Source organism: Rhinolophus hipposideros, assembly GCF_964194185.1.
Source record: "Rhinolophus hipposideros genome assembly, chromosome: 20".
In the NCBI taxonomy this organism is placed as follows: domain Eukaryota; kingdom Metazoa; phylum Chordata; class Mammalia; order Chiroptera; family Rhinolophidae; genus Rhinolophus; species Rhinolophus hipposideros.
In genome coordinates, this window is record NC_138066.1 from 32,187,013 (window position 1) to 32,207,829 (window position 20,817).

The window sequence follows — 20,817 nt, forward strand, 5'->3', positions numbered from 1 at the left end:
AGAAACACTCACTCTGCTCTTTATTCTACACTCTTCATTTCTTAAAATACATGAAATCAGAAAGCCTTCTTGCACCAGAACTGTGGAGTAATACTACTTCGCATTTTTATAATAGAGATCCGAGGAGAAAGGAGCTGCGTTTGGTTTAGAAAGCGATGCCAGATTATGGGCCTGCGCCAGGCAGCTTTCTCCGCTGTGTGTCGGTTGGCTGCTTGTACTGACTTGCAAATGTACGGGAGCCTGAGAGAGGGCATCTGTATGGTTTCATGCAGCATGTCTTACCAAGTGGACAGGAGTTACAACTTCATATACAAAGGGAGGGCTCACTCTTAGTCAATAAAAACCTTCCACATCCTACAGGGCCCAAGGAGGGGTCGATCCAGTCATCACTGCTTAGCAGACGGAGTTCGCGGTTCAGGCACTGCTGTTTGTTTCCCGGCTCCTCTTCTTTCACACCAAACCCCATCTTACACATGCATCTGTGCTCTTTGAAGGCACTTCAGTTATTCTTGACTTTGTTGCTTAGTGATATTTCCCCTAGCTTCCAGAATGGGGGTAACTAAATGAGTCCTACTCTGTTTCTTAACATAGAAAAAGCAGTTTTTAAAAAAATCCTTAGTTTGTAGTGTGTGTCCTTTATCTGAAATGTCTCCCTGCAGCTACCCTAGAGCCGTGAGACTGTGGTTAATTTGACATCAAAGGATTTTTTTCATGGGCTCCAGCCAGTTATGTGAAATAGACCCATGAGTATTTACTATATGATTACCCAGCTTATATACTTAGATTGTTTGTCCTTAGGCAGTTATCAAGTTATATAGGCTGTCCCCACTATTCTCTGATTCTTCTTGGCTCTGTCCTACCCCAAAATAAGTGCCAGGTGGCTAGGCATCCAGAATGAGGACGCGAAGCAGGAAGATGAGAAAGGCTGCCCCCTGATTCCCTTTGGGTTGTCTGTAGCTTAGAGGTCTGTGTTGGAGCTGCTGTGCAAATGGCCAAAGCTGTCTGCTTAGAGGGGACCATGACAACTGAGTCTTTTCCTTCCAGTTCTTAGAGGTATGGATAGGACCATCCTAAACTCTTTTCCTTTTGCTTCAGGGGGATAAGCCTTTTCTTTACCTGACTTATAAAAGAAGGTAACATTGCTGTTAAGGAGCTCTTGATTTAAGAGCAGAAATAAATCCCATCATGTACAGGGGAAGATGGTGTAGCTTACCTCCAGTGGTGTGTGTTGCCATGTCCTTCTCTGCCTCTGGAATCACACGTGGAGAGGTGAGCTGACAAGCATCCTTCTGCTGTGAAGTCTTCAGTGGTCTCAGGCATATACTGATACCGTAGCAGCAAAAATTTTCCTGGTGTCAGACTTTTCAAGGCTCTTTCTGGAGGGGCCATCTAATTTTGTTTTTCAGACTAGGTTTACCCTGGAGGCACTATGTAACCTTTGAGGCTCCTTTAAGAGATCTGAACAACCAGCAAAACCAGGGTTTCAGAACAGGGGCTGCCTTGGAATGTTGCCCAGAACGATTTGGGGTTTTTCCACTGGTAGGGCACAGCCTGGGAATTTGCCACTGTGGTGAGGTGAGGCTGGGTCAGTTCCAGGATGTCAGAGGCTAGGTAGGGAACCACTAGATGGGATGTAGTGGTCTCTTGGGGATCTCCTCTTTGAAGCTGGGGACACAGAGTAGAACTGGAGTAAGGAGATGGAGATAACCAGAGAAGACTCTGCAAGGGGGACAAAATGGTCCATGCAGCTTTTCAAGGCTGTGAGTGTTGAGCATAGTAACCCTAATGGATTTTAGACCCTGAAGGCAAAGCAGATTCTGTGACTGTACTTTCCTGGCCCTGAGGAACATAACTGAGCAATTGCTCCTTATAAGCAACACCCGCCTTCCCAGCCCAGAGCAAAATAAACCCTAGTCATGGTTAAAAGCAGAGGTCCTGACAGATTCCAGCCTTGTACAGTCTAGTGAGTGAGCAAACCTGCCTTTTGAGTGCTGCTGTCTACCGGCTGGTTACTCCCAGCTTGCCCAATCATGTGACCAGACCTTCTGCTTGTGGCTGGCCACAGGTAAATTGAGCACTATTTATACCTCCTGCTTGGGGGAGGAGGAGGGCAAGATCAGCTGGGAGCTCAGAACACAGCTGTCTGATCAGCCTTGGTAAGGCAAGTCTCCCTTCGACTTGACTTTGTGCCTTTTTCCCATCTTAACTTACCTTGCCCCATATAATAACATGAGCTCCGAGTTTTCAGTTAAGCTGAATTGGTCAGTAGCCATCTCTTATTTACCCTTTAATAGTTGGGGAATTCTAAAACTAGAGGAAGCTCAAGACTCTTCTGATGTAACCTCCTGCCTTCCAGGGGTGAACATTGAGACATCTGGGGTCGTATAATTCTCTCTCCCTGGAGCTGTTCTTGGGTAGACTCTACAAGGTCCCTCATTCAATTCTGATGAACAAAATGTTCTTTTATCTAGCTAGACTCTCCTAATAAAGTCTTTTTACTGCCCTTCATTGTTGTACCCACACAGGAAGAGACTGATACATTCTTATTCATTTCACCTTCCTCCTGGGATCTACCTATGTTTCCCTTAGCCATTTTTACCCATTTTCCCTGGGATCTCACTGGTTTCTACATTCCTTTTGAAGAGCAATAATGGCAAATGGGTGTCCAGGTGTAACTGGGCATATCTGAGGTTATATCCAGCTCCAACTGTGATTCTGGACCAATAGGAACCCCTTAATTCTGCTCACCGTCTTGCCCTTGCTCCTGGGATGACATGACACTTCGTAATATGGTTTAAAATCTCGTTCACTTAGTATCTTTATTCTACCTTGTACTGATTTACATCTTTCAATTCCTTGCCTTGGATTAATTCTCATTCACTATTTCATTTCTTCTTACCCTTACCCATCTTCTCTTTCTCTAAAGTAGAAATTCAGAGCAGTGACCCAAGTGAACTTGAATATAACCTGCCAAGATTGGAATGCTAAAGGGTTCAGATCCTTGCTGAGGAGTTAACTGAATTTCTGTCTTCCAAATTAAGCCAGGTCTTTTATTTTTCACAACTGTATTTTGGAAAAATTTCAAACCTACAGAGAAGTTGTAAACTCAATGCATACTCGTTTGTCCTTCACCTCAACTCACTGATAACTTTTAGCTACAATTGTCTAATCTTTCTTCTCTCCTTCTGTGTATTATGTACATGTTTGTCTAGACATACACACTTGTGCATTGATATGTGCCTTTTTGGTGAACTGTTTGAAAACAAGTCGCAAATATTATGACATTTTGTTCTTTACTTCAGTGGCATCTCCTGAGAATAAGGACATTTTGCTACATAATCACAATATTATTATTACACCCAAAGAAATTATAAGCTATATCATCTAATATTCAGTTCATTTTCAAATTTCCCTTTGAAGACTTTTGTTTTTGATCTAGGATCACGTCAAGGTTCTTGTTTGGTTATGTCTTTTTAAAAAGTCTATCTAGACCTCCACTCCCACCTGTTTCTTTCTTTCTTTTTTTTTCTTTTTAATGACTTGAAATGTGTGGACCAGTTGTCTTCTAGCTGTCCCACATTCTGGATTTTTCTGTTTCGTCATGATGGTATGTCACTTGTTCCTGCATCGCCTGTATTTTATGTGAATGAGAAGTAGGTCTGGGGCCTGATGTGATTCAGGTAAAACATTTTTGGCAAGAATATTTCATAGGTGAGGTTGTGTACTTCCTATTCTATCACGTTAGGAGGCACAGAATGTCCATTACTAGGGATGTTAAGTTTGATCACCGGAGGTGGTGATCACCAAATTTCCCATTGTAAAAATATTTATGTTACAAATAATAGTAAAAGATTATTCTCTTAATAAGCGGTTTATGGGGTGATACTTTGGCATTATGTAAATTTTCTGTTCCCACAACCTTTCTCCCGTTAGTTTTGGCATCCATCGATGACCTCCTGCTTGGGATATTATTTTGGAAGTTACATAAAGCCAGTTCTGAATTAACACTAATAGATATTAGTATTGACATGAGCAGTTCAAAAGAAGAATAAAAAATGTGGGGGTTTTGGAATCATTGTGGGGAAGGCAACAGAAAGGGGCCATCACGTTCTGTCAAAGTCTTGGTATTTTGTGTGACTTGGGCTGATATCAAATTGAGTATCAGTTGTTTACACATACATTGCTGTCTGGAAGTTTGCTTGAGGTCACGGAGAAGGCAAGCTGAATGGAGCGAAAAATCAGGGTTTGTTCACAAAGGAGAAATTATTTTGACTGTTTGAAAGTTATCCGTAATTCTTATTTTTCTTTCTTTCACTCGCTTTCCACTTTCCTCACTAGAAAGGGATCCCTCAGGTTTCATTGTCTCCTTCCTCCCCTTGCCCAACATGCTCAGTGGGTTAAAAACAATGTTCCCGGATGTGATCGTCCTGATTCCTGGCAAGGGAAAGGAATAGAACCCTTCCAATCGGCGGAGTGGTTCCTGGACCCATGCAGCCAGGCACTCGTGACAGCTGAACCTGACAATGAAACGCAAGTGTGGGAAATGTCCCTTCAAAAGTCTTCTTTTGCGGGGGAGGGGGGGGTTGTGGGGGGGAAGGCCAGTGTCTCAATTTGCTCTGTGGCTTTGGACAAATCAGTTTACCTCTCTACATGATGGTGCACCATGGGCCCCCCACCTATAACACTTGGAAGCTCTGCCCCCTCTTCCAGAGAATTCATGAGAGTATGGGGTACACACATTCAGAACAGAAGTCAGGGTACAGTTTCAATCACAATTGTCCTCTCACAGGATGTATTGTAGATAAACCTCCTTAATCTCTGGTTGTTCCTTCACCTCAGGTATCTTGAAAGACTCCCGAAGAGCTGGCTGAACATGGCGATTTCTTCTAGATAGGAATCAGATCATTGTGAGAAGAGAACATACTGAAGGGTTTATGCCTGTCTTTCGTGTTTATAGGCCTCCCAGAAATTCATCACTCCCAAATAACTACAGAGTGAGGATTTTTTTTTTAAAGAGGGAGAGGGCTAGGCTGCGTGCTATATATGCAAAGGCCAAGTACATCCCTTAGGAAAGCATGCTCTAATCAGTAAGTGATAGTATTTTATTTTGTTTTAAGAATGTTGAAATTCTACAAAACTCTTCACAGAATGCAGATAAAAGGTGAAAAGTTCACCCCACTTCCTTCTAATTGCAGCTTCTTGGGAACTGAACAAAATGTCTAACTGTTGTCTTCTCTCTCTCTCTCTCTCTCTCTCACTCTCACTCTCTCACTCTCTCACTGTCTCACTCACATCACCCTTTTCCTCCTTGCTGCTGCGAAGAGTTAGCATTTTCCTTACTTTTCCCCCACAATGACATCTCCAGATGGCTCTGTCCTGGCGCTTCTCTCCAGCTGCCTATAGATGTCATCTGCGTCCTGGGTAGTCAGACACCCAGCCTGAAATGCTTTCACTTGAGCTACACACTTAAGTATGGAGTCAGTAATTAATTGAGTGCCTGGCTAAGAAGTTTCTCATGCATATATAAATATCACTCTTTTCTCTTTTAGGTAAGCCTTTTTGGTAAGGGAAACGTGATGTTACTGTTTATTTCTTCCTCCTTTTTAATCTAGTTTCTTCTCCCTGTTATGGTTGAAATGAAGCTATTGCTTGGTGTTAAAGCTGTTCGATGCCCCAAGTTTAATTTTCCCAGCTGGGACAGATGGGGTCTCCTTGGGCTTTCCAAGGAGGGTTTCTTATTCTTCTACAGTCATATTGGGGATTTCAGTTTGACCACAACTTCCCTCCAAAACCCACACCTCCCTGAATTAAGCAGTTAAGTGGTGCTGGACCACAAGGAGACTGCCTTCACTGTTTCATCTGAGCACACATGTACTGAAATGGAAAAATAATCCCTGTGAAGCTGCTAAGAGGAACTTCCCCTACGTACTCTAAATCTGTTATTGGGGAAATGTTTAGAAATTCTGAATCACTGTGTTACTTTGCTGCTCTCTAGATTAACACCTCTTCTCTCCCATGAAACTGCTGCAGCACAGCTGGGAGACCGGCCAGGACAAGGCAGGGCCCGCTCGCCATGTGCAGCCACGTGCCCTCCTTCACCTCCGGGGCCGCCCGGTCCCTGCCTGCTGGTCCATCTTAAGTGACAGTCAGGGAATGAAAAAGACAGGTTGTAGAAATATGGGTATATTATGATCTCATTGTATTAAAAATACATATGCACGTGTGCCTGGTGAGGGAACAGGAAGGAAATGCACAGTAGTGAGCTCTGAGGAAGGGCGTGCACAGTTTTTATTTTTCAGTTTTCACTCATCTGCATTTTATTTGCAACAACATATGTACAGTTTCTATTATAATAAGTTATTTTCTCTTTAAGAGGGTAGGCGAGAAGACTAGTGCTAATAATGCTTCAAAGCCTAACAACATGAGAAAGTGACTCATAACTCGTTTGTTGGACCAGCTAGTTGCTGAGTGTTTGCCATGTGTGAGGTCTCATTGGCTGTTGCTGTCTTCTTCCTTCTGTAGTCCTCCTTGGGTATTTTAGGATCATGAAGCCTTGTGCTAATTGAGGGAGGATGGGTGGAACATAGCCTTATTTCTCAGGCATCTCTCCCCTCCATGAGAGTAAAATAAGTGAAGTGGCCCCCTTGATGCCCAGCCAGGACCCTTTGGTCAGGGCCTGATTTCTCCTCGTAAGTTGCTGAGCCTCCACCCCACATTCTGTCTCTGGCCAAGTTGAGAAGGGCAGCCACAAACACCTCATTTCCTGTATCATCTGTTGCCTTCCTCTTTCCCCTGACCCCTTTTTGCCCTTCTTCTAAGAGCTGTCATCCTTCACCTTCGGCTCCCAGGGTGGGGCTTTCCTCGTGCGCTCAGGCCTGAGCTGATTTCCAGCCAGAGACATGAGGGAACAGCAGAGACGGCTTGGGGGACCTTCAGGTGCTTAGGGATAGTGTCCACCTTGTTAGCGGCTTCTCGTCCTGCTCCTCCTCCATGTATCCCAGGGCTTATCGTAGAGCGGGCTTGTGGGCACTCAGGATGAAGCAGTCGGTCCACTCTGGTGCGCAGGGCCGCTCTTGACCACTCTTGCATCAGTGTCTCATCTGCCCTGTTGACTGTCCCCCACTGCACACACACTTGACTGCTGGCCTTCTCCACTCAGAGCCCTCTCTCTAAAGCCATACAAATGCAGCAGTTGGGAGACAGGGCCAAGTGGCTCTGGAAGATATCACCCAAGGCTTCTTATCTCCGGTGTGTGCTGTTTTGTTTTTTCCATTTGCCGTTGCCCAAGAACCAAAGCATCTGCCACTGCTCAGCTGCATGGTGAAATGGCCTGGCCCCGTGCCAGCGTGCTTCGCCAGGTGGTTGGACCGTGGAGGCTGCTGCGTGCGATGGGCCGATAATACCCTGCAGTGCTGGAAACAGGACACTCCACCCTCCTGCAGCCACCCAGCCAGTGCCTGACAGCCTGCTGCTTTGTCATGGCCTGTCAGGATATGGGCATCTCTTCTCAGATAGGGTAGCTGATTGTCTTTTATTCCCCCACCCCCCGTTTCCCAAATCTGAGAGGGGTACTTTCCAGAAATGAAACCAGTTCGTCTTCCAACCACAATCAACGATTGTGACTTTTCAGCGCTGCTTCTCCTTTAACCAGAATCACACAGTTGCAGAGGAGACCCCACTACCCAGATCTTTCTGGTCTTCCCATGAGGGATAAGCCCATGAGCCCCTATTTCAACCACACAAACTGGTGAGCTTGCTTAGGGGACATTGCCCACTGCGGTTGGTCTCAGGGGGCAGTACAACTTGAGTGCTGACCCGCCGGTGCTGAGGCCCAGGTCTACAAGCAGCTTTATCCCCCTCCTCCCCCCCACCCCTGGCATTGTTTATTCAAAGTGGCGTCCAGGCTGGATTAGACTGGCCGTAGTAAAGGAAAGGGCTTGACACTGCAGAGGTGCACCTTCCCAGGGGACAGTGGTGAGAAGTGAGAAGTCACTCTGCACCTCTTTTCTGGGTCGTCTCCTCTTTTTAGGCTCCCTCACCCCCTCAATCCTAAAGGACTTTGGTGGGGGGAGGGGTTAAGTGACAATTGGTTTGACATAATCCAGCTAATGAAGACTTTAAAGTACATTTGCCTCTTCTGTCCTTTACAGCTTCCCCAGGAGGTCACTGAGGCTGGGCTTGTGCTCCTGCCTGCCAGATGGGAGAGCAGGCCCAGGGAGGATGTGTGGTGCCTGCCGTGCTCACAGCACAGTGAGGAAAGAGCTGCAGTCAGAGCTAGGTCCCTGCCATCGGAGCCCGCAGATAATTGGGGGGCACACGGCTCCAGCCTGCAGCCTCTTCGAGGATGGCACAAAAGAAAATGTCTGATTTGGGTTTGGGTTTGTGTTGTGTTTGGAGGGAACGTGGTACCTTGGTTTAGCCCTTAATTAGTTTTGGTGCCCAAATTAGCAGATGCTCCCCAAACTATTTGGGGTGAGGTTTTGAAGTAAGTGGTAGATTTTGTTTTTCCCTGTCAAAATCTAAAAATTTTAAGTGCCCGCCTCCATTTGTCTTCTGGGCATTGAGGAAAGATGGCATTTTAGTCTCTAAGGGGTTGGGACCTGCCAAGAATCTGGGGGTTTGGGAGGGGAGAGGGCCTGGCTGAGGGCTCTGCGACTGAAGGGAACTCTGTCACCTTGTGGCTGGCTGGGAGCTGAGCCAGCACCCTGTGCTAGGATGTGCTCATTGTAGAAACAGGGCTGAGGCCCAGCTGTTGCGTTTAAGGAAAAGAAACTGAGGCAAGCACTCCCGTTTGACTTCCATGTGGTGAGATCCTTGCAGATCTAGCAGAGAGGAGGGGCTCAGGGGCTGCTGGTTTGGATTAGGGTGCTTGGTTTTTTCCCCATCCCCATCCTTCTCTCTTACTCCCCTCCCTTTTTGTGTGTATTTATGGGGTTTTTTTTGTTGTTGTTTTTGGTACATGGAAGAGTAAGTCAGGACCCATGAAGCCCTCAGAGTCTTTGTAAATCACTTTGGTCAGAGGTGGCCAGAAAGCGCGGAGAGTTGGCCAAAATGGGTGGTTGGATTCTCACACCACATTCCAGGATTCTGGGTCCTCCCTAACCATGTGAGTATTGGGAGTAAAGTACCACAACTGATTGCTGCCCTTGAGATTAGACTCCTACTGTAGCTTAGGAATGGATGGGATATGAAAGTGCCATCAGTAATAGGAACTGATGTAAAATGGGTATGGTTTAAATTGTCCCCAGGAGAGAGTAGAAGGCTTTCCCCCAGGTTGGAAGGCTTTTTCAAAATGCCAAACAAACGCAAAACCCAAGAAGGGTCATTGCAGACCCCCAGTCAGGCCTAACTCCCTGTCCCTGAGAAGGAGCTAAAAAGGCAGTCCTCCCTCCAGGAGTCCAGGCAGGTATCGTGGCCGGCTCACAAGGTGTTCCTCATGCAAGAGCCCCAGTGAGCTGACAGGAGGGAGGAGGCTTGGATTTACATCCACGACTGTGCGGACCAGCTGGGCAACTGCGCCAGTCTGAGGCTGGCCTTCCCTGTGCCTTGGTTTCCTTACCAGTCTTCTCCTCACCTCTTTGCAAGCTGGTGGGAGAGTACAAATCACACACAAAAGAACTCTGTGGGGATGGGGCAAAACTTGCCTACTGTAGAAGCGCAGTAGAACACTTAGGGTCTCGGTGAGGAACAAATCTAAAGGAGATTTTTGCAGCAACTTCTTAGGGGCTGGGAGAGAAATCTTTCTCCTCGTTGCTTCTTTCTCAGCCCTGGAGTCACAGCCCTGTCCCTCCGTGCAGCGGTGAAGCAGGCCTTACGGTCATGGCATTCTGGCCTTTGTGCCAGTCTCTTGCTCATCTGCTTCCCACCTGCCTTTTTGTTTCTGTTGTGTAATCTTGTAAACATGCTTTTCTGGAGGAGGGACACAGGGGACAGCATTTTGGTATCTGACCTGGCTGCCGACGTGGGTCAGAAGATCCCAGAAATATCTGATTGCCACTTTTTATCTTGACTGCAGACTAGGAAGAGGAGTGGTTGAAATGCTAGTGGAAGAGATGAAGCTGGGGCTTGAGCTCAGCGTGCCTGTCACTAACTTACTGGGCAAAAGGCACAGGGAGGGGGAGGGGAGGTTGGGCCTTCTTGAACCTCAGAGACAGGAAAAATGACAAGCAGCTCTGGGGCTTTCCTCCCAGGGAGTGGATTGAGTGTGGATGTGCAAGGCAGGCGAACTTAGCATCCATGGTATAATTAGGGCAGGTTTACCCTTGTAGTAACAGTTTTTTGATTTTATGCAAATACTCAAGTACCTGCCAATCACCAGCTCTATGTTCTAGGCACTGCGAGGGGTACAAAGATAAATTAGAGACAGTCCTTGGCTGCAGGTTGTTTATTATCTAGGTGTTATAAATACTCACAATCCAAGAGGGAGGGTGATAACTAGAAGGGTATACAAAGTGCTGGGGTAAAGCGGAAAATCCTGAGACATTCCTTTCAGGGAATCCAGAAGGCTCTGTGGAGATGGAGGTGGAGCAATTAGGCTGGCCCTGATGGATGGATCAGATTTCAACCCTGGGCACATGTGCAAAACCTCAGAGAAGGGAAGGCCCAGGACATGGGTAGGAAATGGTGCGTAGTATAGTTTGTCCAAGACATAGAGACTTTGAAGAGTAGTGAAGTATGAAGGAAAGGTAAGTGGGACAGAACATGAGGCCTTTGAGTACCTTCTTTGAAAGAGAGCCTTTGAAGAGTTTTAACAGAAATACTGAGATCATTTAAAAGGATGTGTTGGAGGTTAATATATATTGATTTGGAAAGGTGTTTATGATAGAGGGGGAAAACACATTGCAAAACGATAACGATATGTACAGTAAGATCCCAGTTTTTATTTTAAAGCATGCACAAGCATAAGACAAGGCTACAAGGATATATACCTTGGAGAATTATTAATGATTATCTCTGGGTGTTGAAATTTGAGGGTTTTTCCCCCTTTTTGTTTATATTTTTGTAATTCTTGACTTTTTCACAATTCACACTTACTACTTTTGTAATTACAAGTCATTTATAATTTGTTTTAAGTGAGCACATGTTATATGATAGCCGAGAGAGATGACTTAGACATATGCCAGGAATTCAATAAAAATTGAGACTGAAAGTTGTCCATGCAGTCGTATTTATGATATCCGAACTGGGGAGGAACCCTCAAATGTCTAGTAATGTGGGAATAGCTAAGCAAATAACTGCTTATCAACCTGGTGGAATATTACATAGTCATTAAGAATGACAAATATGTAGATTGTTGATACTTGGAAATGGGTATATGAAATGGGTAGAACAAAGCAGAACATAGTGTAGCACATTTCACATTGATGACATCTATGGCAAAATGTATGTCAGTACCTAAACTGGTTTGGAGAATAAGGAGAATAGATAGTTTTGTTAGTGTCTCTTTTTTATTGTAGTAAAACACACACAAAATAAAATTTACCATTTAACCACTGTTATCTTTATAATTCAGTGGCATTAAGTACACTCACAGTGTTGTGCAACCATCGTCACTATCCATTTCCGGAACATTTTCATTATTCCAGGCAGAAACTCAGTGCCCATTAAACGATAACTCCCCCCAAGCCCCTGGTAACCCCTGCTCTACTTTCTGTCCCTATGAATTTGCCCATTCTAGGGACCTCATATAAGTAGACTCATACAATATTTGTCCTTTTGTGTCTTATTTCACTTAGTATAGTGTTGGAAGTTCCATCCATGGTGTAGCATGTATCAGAATTCCAGTCCTTTTTGAAACTGAGTCCATTGCACGTATATACATTTTGTTTATCCTTCCATCTGTCAATGAACCGTTGGGTTGCTTCCATCTTTTGGTTGTTTTGAATAAAGCTGCTATGAATGTGGTATACAAATAGCTTTTTGAGACTCCGGTTTTAATTCTTTGTATATATACCTTGAGTGGAATTGCTGGTTTGTATGATAATTCCAAGTTTAACTTTTTGAGGCGCTGCCAACCTGTAGCGTCTTCAAGTTTCTTTATACCTACAATCCCCAGTTCCTTTTGCTGTGCTTCACGCACACATGAATTATCAAGGGATTAGTACAGATGGGAAAGCATTTTGCTCGGTTTAAAGGAGAGAGCCTTATGATCTTAAGTAGCGTGTTAAGAATGTGGCCATGAAAAACATGGTCCACCCAGATGATCGAAACTTACAGATGATTCCCAAACCCTTCTATTTCATCAACAGTTTCAACTTTCACCTTCTCCCAGAAAGCTGTAGCCAAGGTGAAAATATAAATAAAGCAATTATAAATTGCTTTATTTTTGTCCCCCTGAGCCAGAAGTAAGAGACAGAGGAGAGAACCAAAAGACTTGGATGTTTCCCTAAACTGATTCAAGCTGATTCCTCAGTACAGGTAGTTGAAAGTAGTTATATTGTTCTCTTTGTCTTGTGCACCTACATTCCTGGGGCTAGCCAGTCTTGAAGGAAGTATGAAGAGTCCTTCAGTAAGTTGGGTTGAATTTGTACAGTGCGTGGGAGCCCTGCAGTGAGTGCTAGAGGGAGGAAGAAGGGCCGGAGACAAAAGATGGAAGAAAACTTGGTTTTTGTCCTCTTAGAGTTCCCTCTTTTGTGATGTGCAACACTCCTGCTCTTAGGAAACTCAGTATGGAGACCGCAGAGTTCAGTTTATAGTCCATTAAGGACAGGATAAAGATAGAGGACATGTATGTAAAGCACCCCAGTCCAAAGTAAAATGGTAGAAGTTGTTTCCAATGATAATGACCAGCTGGTTAACCTGTGAGGGGTACTTTCCAGAAATGAAACTGGTTCATCTACCAACCACAGGCAAGCGTTGTGACTTTTCAACGCTTCTCCTGGCTTCTCCCTAAGTCAGGAGAGCCCGCTGCAGACTGTGCTTTAATGGGCAGCTTCAAGTTCCTTTAGGAGGGGGTGCATACAAGTGAAGAGGTGACAGGCAGGTGAGGCTTCCTTGAGGAGAGAAGGTTGGTTACCATGTCTCCTTCCTCCATGCTGATGTCAAGGGGCGGGCTGTGCTCTCTTCCAGCCAGCGTCCCATGTTCCGTGGCCCCAGAAAAGCCAGTGTGTAGGCCTCAGCCACCCCAGGTCCGACGTACATTCTCCCTGGACACCATCCTCAGCTCCTACCTTCTGGGCCAGTGGCCACGAGATGCTGATGGGGCCTTCACCTGCTGTACCAATGACAAGGCCACCCAGGTAATGAAGCGCTCTCCTAATGGGATAAGGATGGGGGAGGGGGCTGGCTGAGGAGGCCATTGGGCTACTTACCAATCTCAGTCCCTGAAATGATTTGTCCTGGGTTTAGGCTGTGCCTTGTCACCATGCCGCTTTTCCTCATCTAATGTTTACCAGCTTGGTTTTCTTTGTAAACTTACATGAAAATGAGTTTGCATTCCACCTGACTGGTGGAAGAGAGAAGTCGATCTGGGTGGGATGTTTCAGTTTGGCTTGAGTATTCATGTGTGGCTAAGCAAGAGTTGATTTTGGAACTTATTCTAGGTGTTAAAAAAATGAGATTTACCTTGCTAAAATTACACGGGGGCCAACATTCAATTGAGTTTGCGTTCCCCAGACAACTGGAAGAGGTGGCCAAAAAGTGTGTCGAGCCAGGGTAGGTCTCCCTGGAGCAATAGTAATGGAAAGCTCGCAGATAATGGAGAGTTGATCCCGAGCCAGCAGCCCCACCCGGGATTTCAGTGGACCCGCTGGAGTCCTGTTGGAGCCCAGGTCCCCTTCTCTTCACGACAGTCACTAAGAATCATAAACTTGGAAGGACTCTCCATAGCTCATCCAGTGCTCTTGTTGGTTTTTGAATAAGATAGTGTTAGCCTGAGCAAGAAGTCATCTCATATGTGAAATTGCACAAAGATATTTCTTAATCTGATTCAGGACTTCAGCATTGTTAGCAGTTATGTTAAGAGCCAAATCATCTCCCTTTTGATGCATTTAAAACCCATTCCTGTTTAACTTCAGAATAAATGAGTTGTTCTCAGGAAAAGGAGGAAGCGGAATGGGAAGAACACGGGCTCAGCGGCAGACCACCATCCTGGGGGATCCTGGGCAAATCAGCTCCTCCTTTGCAAGCTGGGGGGCATGTGCCCACTTTGCCTGCTCATAGGTGGGGTGATGGCCAAATGTGAAAGTTTTGTGCGCTCACTTTCCCCTACTTCCTCTTCTGAGCGCATCCCATTGGTCCCTTTCTTTTATTTATTTTTTAAACGAGATCCATTTTCAAATATTAGTAGTGAGAGCCTGAATGCCCAGTACTGTTCTTGGCATGTTGAAATGAAGAATAAGGAAATGAGAGCAACATTTGGCCTGTGTGTCTGGATGCCAGTTCCATGAGGGCCAGTGAACAGACAGCCAAGGGCTGAGATGGGGCCAAATGTCTGGCACAGTTCAGAGGAGGGGAATTCTCATGGGAATACCCCACCTTGAACCAACAAGAAATTGTAGGAGTTAAAATCGATGGCCCCCTTTAGATCTACAAACAGAATGTGAAGGGAAAACACACTCCAGGTAGCAGACAGAGCAGGCCTACTTCCTGGGAGCCCTGGACACTATAGTAAGGGTTGTTCCCCATACTCTTTGAAAAGGGTAAGCAGGATAGGTTAAGCTGCGCCCCCTCATAGGCCTGGAACACACACTTGTTTCTCTTTCGAGAGGAGTATTTATCCCAAGTAATGTAGTCAAGGAGGGCTTCCTGGAGGAGTAGGACTTGAGGTTGCTTTGAGTGTGTAAACTCGTGATTGCAGCCCTTTGTCAGTCAGCAGCAGGCTTCCTCGTAGCCCTTCTCTGTCATTTCCTGCTGCCAGCCTTCTAGGAAGCCTCGATCCCACTCCTCAGGTAGTGTTCTCTTTGTCAACCCAAGGCAGGCTTGGCCTCAGACATTCCCTGGCCGGATTTAGAGGCATGGGCTCTAGGCTGTATAGTGCTGCTCAAGCTCCAGCTGCAGGCCAGATCTTTTATGTAACAAGTCTGGGCTTTTTGCCACGACAAGACAGAGGTCAGCGACGCGCCTCTGTGGGTCTGGCAAGGCTGAACTGTGCAGCTTTCCTCTTTTCCTGGGATGGGCTCCAGCCCTCGAGGAACTCTTAGCAACCTGTCAATATTGTGGCTGCAGTCCGGAGGTGGGAGAATTCTGATCAACTAGGCATCCAAACCAAAATATGCACTCTGCCCATCTTTCATTCCTGGCCTTCTGGGACTTTTCTGCTTCTAGGTTTTGAGCTCCATTCAAATTCCTGCTTGAGCCCCCTGACCTGGCACAAACTACCTTCTTCCACACTGGTATTACACCATGATGACCTGTGGCTCTCCTGGCATCTCCCTAAGTCATTGGTGTGCCTTCTCTTCTGAGTGCTGGTATACCACCCAGAAAGGACTAGAGATGAGGGAGAGGTTTTATTAGGGAGTGCAAAGGAAGTGTGGGGAAAGGTAGAGGGAAGGTACGGAGGTGGGATCTACCAAAGTCCTTGAAGGCTTTTTAAGTTGTTAAAAATAGAATGATGCCGGAACCTTACCCTAATTCCTTTGAGCTCAAGGGGGGCTGTTCCCACTCGTACCCCACCTTCTGCCCTTCCTTTTTCGGCTATACCGGTGCAGTACATCCAGCCTATCTGGCAGGCCCTCACTTCTGCTCTCTTACTTTTCCCCCTGCACTCCTCACCCACCCGACTCCAGAGCCAGCAAGTAGAGTGTGTGTTTGGAGACCACATCAGCCCTGGCATTCCCAGGGGCCTGCCTTGCCTTGCCTGCCATTGTTAAGGCTTAGGCTGAGCAGCTCTGCTTTCTGAACCCTCTAAAGCAAGCAAGCGTCCTGCCCATTCCAAGCAAGTTTCAGATCTGGGCAGCAAGCGTAGAACACCTGCCGTTTAGATAGCCAGGCATCCTCACAAGGCAGAAGATGGAGTGAAAAGCTCTCCGTTCTTGAATATAGCAGGTTGCCCACAGTCCCAGTATTCCCTGCCTGGGCTTCGCTGTGTCTTAAGCTCTTAGGCACAGAGGATAGCACGGATAGTTCCTCAGGCAATTTACAGTCTGACATGGAGAGCTGGGTTACCCACATATTTGAGGCAGGGGAGAAAGAGAGGTGGACGGATCTTATTTGGGAAGTTGGTTGTTCTAGGAATCAGGAGGAGGTCTAAATGTGGTAATTGGTAAAGGAGTGCTTTGGAACTATTGCATGTTCTGAGCCAGAACAAGCAATGGGAGAGGGACAACCAGTCTCCCCGAGACCAGCATGGTGAGTACAAGGAAGAGTTTGGGTTCAACGAGAGCTGGATGCAGAGTGGCCAGCCAGGGAGGATGCAGAGGGCTTCTGTGTGGAGTGACCATCATCTGGAGGAGGTTCCTTTGTGTCTCGGAAGACTTTGTCAGGATTCTCCAGATCAATCTGAATGTTTTCCGCTCTCTGGACCACCCTTCCCCCAGGTCAGCTGGCAAACCAGAGCTGGCTGTCAAGTGCTTTGCGCTGGCCCCTCCTAGTAGCTGGGCCCGCACCAGGGCAGTGATGGCAGCACACACTGGTTGCGGTCACCCCTCTCCCTTCTTGCTGTGCAAAGCATCTGAGTGTTCTTGCACTCTTCTAGAGGGAGGAAGTGGTCTCACCACAGCTGGAATGACTGTTTGAGCAAAGTTCCCCCACTGGTGTTCTCATCCTCCAGACGGATGGGCCCCTGGGTACCTGCTCTGCCTGCCTCCCCCACCCCTTCTTCTACTCATCCCCAGCCCCACTTCCTCTGCCTGCTGCAGGTGAGGTGGGGAAGCCTCTGTGACAGACTGGTTTCTTTAGGCCTGACTTACCTTTTGGAAGAAAACAAATAGCTTAAGTGCCTGACAGACCTGATGGAGTGTCCCGAAGGCCAGAGGCAGAGGAGGCTTGCCTTTTCTGGGAAGACTTCCCTCCCTCTCTGTGGCTTTCTCTACCTGTGTAGTGTCTTCCTCCTTTTCCTAAGCCAGTGCCTCAATATTTAGTGATGACACACAACTCAGTCTGCCCATCACGGGCCTTCCTTTGTGGGTGTGGGGCCTGGGCACAGCGCCTAGTTTCCAAACTGGTGAATAGGACCAGTTGTTCAGCATATGGTATGACAACAGCACAGCATGTTTGAAAACGGGTTCATGATGGAAAATCTGAGGGTTACATAGTGATTGTAGGCCAGAGATGGTGGCCTTGGCCATCTGCAGCCTGAGTTCTCAGCGCTGGCCGGCAGACCCCCCTCGGAGCCTTTCCTGTCTCTGTCTGGCCAGAGTCCCGGGGGGCTGATTCCCTGCTGGATTTCATTTCAACACGTAGTTACTGACCATCTGTACCAGGATAGGCACCACACTGCCCTCCACCTCCACACAGGTACTGGACTGTGTTCCCAGGGCCCAGCTGGGCTCTGCCAGCATCACTGGAGGCAACACGACCAGGACTCTTTCTACCTCGGAGTCCAGGCAGAAACCTAGTTGGGTTGGGTGCAGAGATACAGGTTGTGGCTGGGAGGGTTTTCGGTCAGGCTGTTCTTTGGAAAGCTCTCCTCCACCCCCGTGCCCAGTTATCCTTCCACATGTTGCTGTGGGATCTCAGAATCCCAGGTAAGCCTTCCCTGGTCTAATCCACAGTCAGTTTTGCATAATCCAAGCATAATCCAAGCATCATCTGCACGGTTGGCTGATGCCTCTGGTGGTATGTAAATAGCCTTGCTTCTCCCTTAGCTGCTCCCCCTGGGTGTACAAATAAATCTGTTCTAGTGCATGAGTCCCTTTGACAAACATGACTTTGGCCTGCTGAGCTCAAACTCTACCCTGCTTCCAAAAGATCATCTGGAACGACAACTTACAGGGCTGTCACGCAGCACGGTTTGGTCCCTGTTGTGCCATAAAGCATTGCTCTTTGAAGGAGCCTTTCTTAGCTGTGACTTTTCTGTGCTCCAAGACCTCCGTGGTGAGACCTCCGTGGTGAGAGGTAGAGGGGCCTGCAAATAAGGGGCAGGGCACAGTCCCCACTCTTGATGTGCCCAGTCCAGTTGGAGGGGCCACAGCGTACACTTGTGTGCGTGCCTGCCCTAAGGATCCTCAAGGCCGGTATGCGAACAGCTTCAAACACAGAATAACGACTGTATTAGGTTCCTGAAGCTGCTGTGACAAATTACCTCAAACCTAGTGACTTAAAACCACAAACATAGATTCTCTCACAGTTCTGGAGGCCAGAAGTCTGATTCCATTTCACTGGGCCAAGTTCAAGGTGTTGGCAGGGCTGCCCTTTCTCCAGAGGCTCTCTGGGAGTTCCATTCCCTGCGTCTTCCAGCTTCTGGAGGCTGCCAGCATTCTTTGGCTTGTGGCCACATCACTCCAATCTCTGCCTCCATGGTCACATTGCCTTTTCTTCTGTGTGTATCTAATCTCCCGCCGTCTGTCTCTCATAAAAACACGTGTAATGGCACTTAAGGCCCACCTGGTAACCTAAGATAATCTTTCCACCTTAATTTAATCGTATCTACAAAAAATATTGACCACGTTAGGAACATTTACAGGTTCCAGGGATTAGGGCCTGACCCTGGGGTGGGCATTTTTCAACCTGTCGCGCCTGTTAACCTCGCCTGTTACCACGCTGCCCGTCACTCACTCTGCTCCAGAGGTACCCGCCTCCTCTCCCTCAGACACAGCAGGCTCGCCCCTGCAGCAGGCCTTGGCACTTGCTCTTCGCTCTGTGTCCATCACTCTTACCTCGGATGTCCATGTGGCTTACTCCCTCACGTGCCTGATGGTTTTCGTCAGATCTCACCTCTCCACGGAGGACTTGCCAGGCAGTTAAAATCATTTAACCCGCAACCCCCCACCCCCACCCCCACGCACCCACATTGCCAGCCCGTTTCTTGGCTGCATTTTTCTCTTTAGTATTTATCATTGTTTAAACTGTGTCCCCAACTGGAATGTAAACTCAAAGGGCATGCAAATTTTTGTTGGTTGCTGCATTGCTGTGTCCCCAGCACCTGGAACAGTACATGATACAGTTTGCTTTCAGTAACTATTTATTGAACGCATGAATGGTCTATACCCTGAACCCATCTGAATAGAGGAGACACAGAGCAAAGTAACAGCATGGGGTGGACAAGTTAGGACAAGTTAGGAAGGCTGGGAGAGTTGGCACTTGGATGGGGAGACCAGGCTTAGAGCTCAGGGGCAAGGTAAGAACAAGGACATGGGTCGGACAGAGAGCCAGGTATGGAGAGGAGAGCCCATGGGATGGAGGGCAAGATGGTGCTATCTAAGGCCAGAGGGTGGGTGAGGAGGCAAAGGGAGGCCTTGGTAGCACAGTTTCCACAAGGTAGGCAGCAGGTGCTGGAAAGTGTTGCAGAGCAGAGAGGAGTGGGGGAACATGGATTGAGAGAGGAGACGATTTGCACATCCTTTCTAAACTCCAGCGCTAGTCTCCGTTTCTCCTTCCGCCCCCTCACATATCTCAGAAGAAAGAAGGCAATTAGTTGAAGAGTTTGCCTTAGTAGAACCGGTGGCAGCCTGAATGTGGCTGTTGATTCCTACATCTCCCCACCCACCTGTGAGTACAGTATCTTCTTGGAGGAGGGGAAGTGGGCTCATTCCCTCAGCTTTTGTCATCTCTCCTCCGTAGCCTCGGCCATCTTTCCAGGGACCACAGGCTAGCATGGGACTCAGTGCTTTGATTAGCAGAGCTGGGATTGGGAGCACTAGGAGGGAATAACATTCGTATTTCCGCTGGGCTGAGGGGGCTTGCGAGAGATGGATTTCTCCTCACTTTCCAGTCTATGCAGCAGCCTTTTCTGAGGCTCTGTCTGCAAACCCTGGTTTAGGGACATGTGGGCATTTGGTAGTAGACAGCTGCTTGGTTTCCACAGACTCTCAGAGCCAGCTCCACCTCAAGGGCTTTGGGGTATGGGCTTGGAGCATGTGCTGCCTGCCCTCTTCCTAACGGGACTGTACGGAAATGGATCTGATAGTCTCCTTGTGGTGCTAGCAGAGAAGGGAAGTAGGGTGGTTGTCTCACACTGGCTGTGTCCCACGGCCCAGCGAAGGTCCTGATCGGTAGGCAGCTGGGAGAAGGAAGAGCCAGGGAGCCTCAGCTCCCCTGGCGGCCCCTCTCCACTGCAGCTGTCACACAGGGCGGACTGCTCCCACAATCCTGCTCAGACTACCCCTGCCGAGCTCTTCTTAGCAGCTGCTGGGTGTTGAGTTGTTGGTTTTTTCTCGTTTCCTCCTCCTTTCTGTTTGCAACAACCTCTCGGGGGAGGTCAGCAGATCTGTTGGAGGAGACGGTTCCCAGGCCCTCATGGTTTTGGCAGCTTGTGTAAAGAAGTTAGAGAGGAACTGGTTCCACTGGAGTGTCCCCCCTTGGGCCCCTCCCTTGGAATGGAAGTAGGGATGTTGGTCGTGGGGAGGGATCTTGTCCTCCTGCCTTGTGCTGAGAGCCAACAGCTTCCTCCCTGGGATGGGGGCTCCGGAAGTGGGGCTACAACTCCCCCTGCTTCCATCTTGGGCCAACTTTGTCTTCTGTGCAGCAGGGGAGGGAGGCTGGCAGACAGAGTCCTGTTCTCACGAGGCACAGAGCAGGGCCCAGGAGAAGGAGCTGTGATGGAGCCAAGAGGGCTCAGGAGTCAGGGCTGAGTTCAGAATTCTTGGCTCCCTCCTTCTGAAAATGTCCCCTCCCCTGCATATTCAGGAGGACTTCAGGTCCCCAACACTTACTCTCTGTACTGGGGAAAATCATGGGACAAGCTTGAGGCACGGCCCTGCACACACGTCTCCTGCTTGG

General features: G+C 47.7%; 1 protein-coding gene across 3 annotated transcripts in view; it reads left to right on the forward strand.

Annotated features, from left to right (window-relative positions):
- FAM117A (family with sequence similarity 117 member A) overlaps positions 1–20,817 on the forward strand; it is a 58,208-nt gene that overhangs the window by 27,873 nt on the left and 9,518 nt on the right. For 2 of the 3 annotated variants that reach the window (XM_081029257.1, XM_081029256.1), the window contains exon 2: positions 13,069–13,238. The exons of the other annotated variant lie outside the window; for it this stretch is intronic. In XM_081029257.1, coding sequence (XP_080885383.1) covers positions 13,069–13,238 — 170 coding nt within the window. The remainder of the gene's footprint in view (positions 1–13,068; positions 13,239–20,817) is intronic. 3 annotated transcript variants of the gene reach the window in all.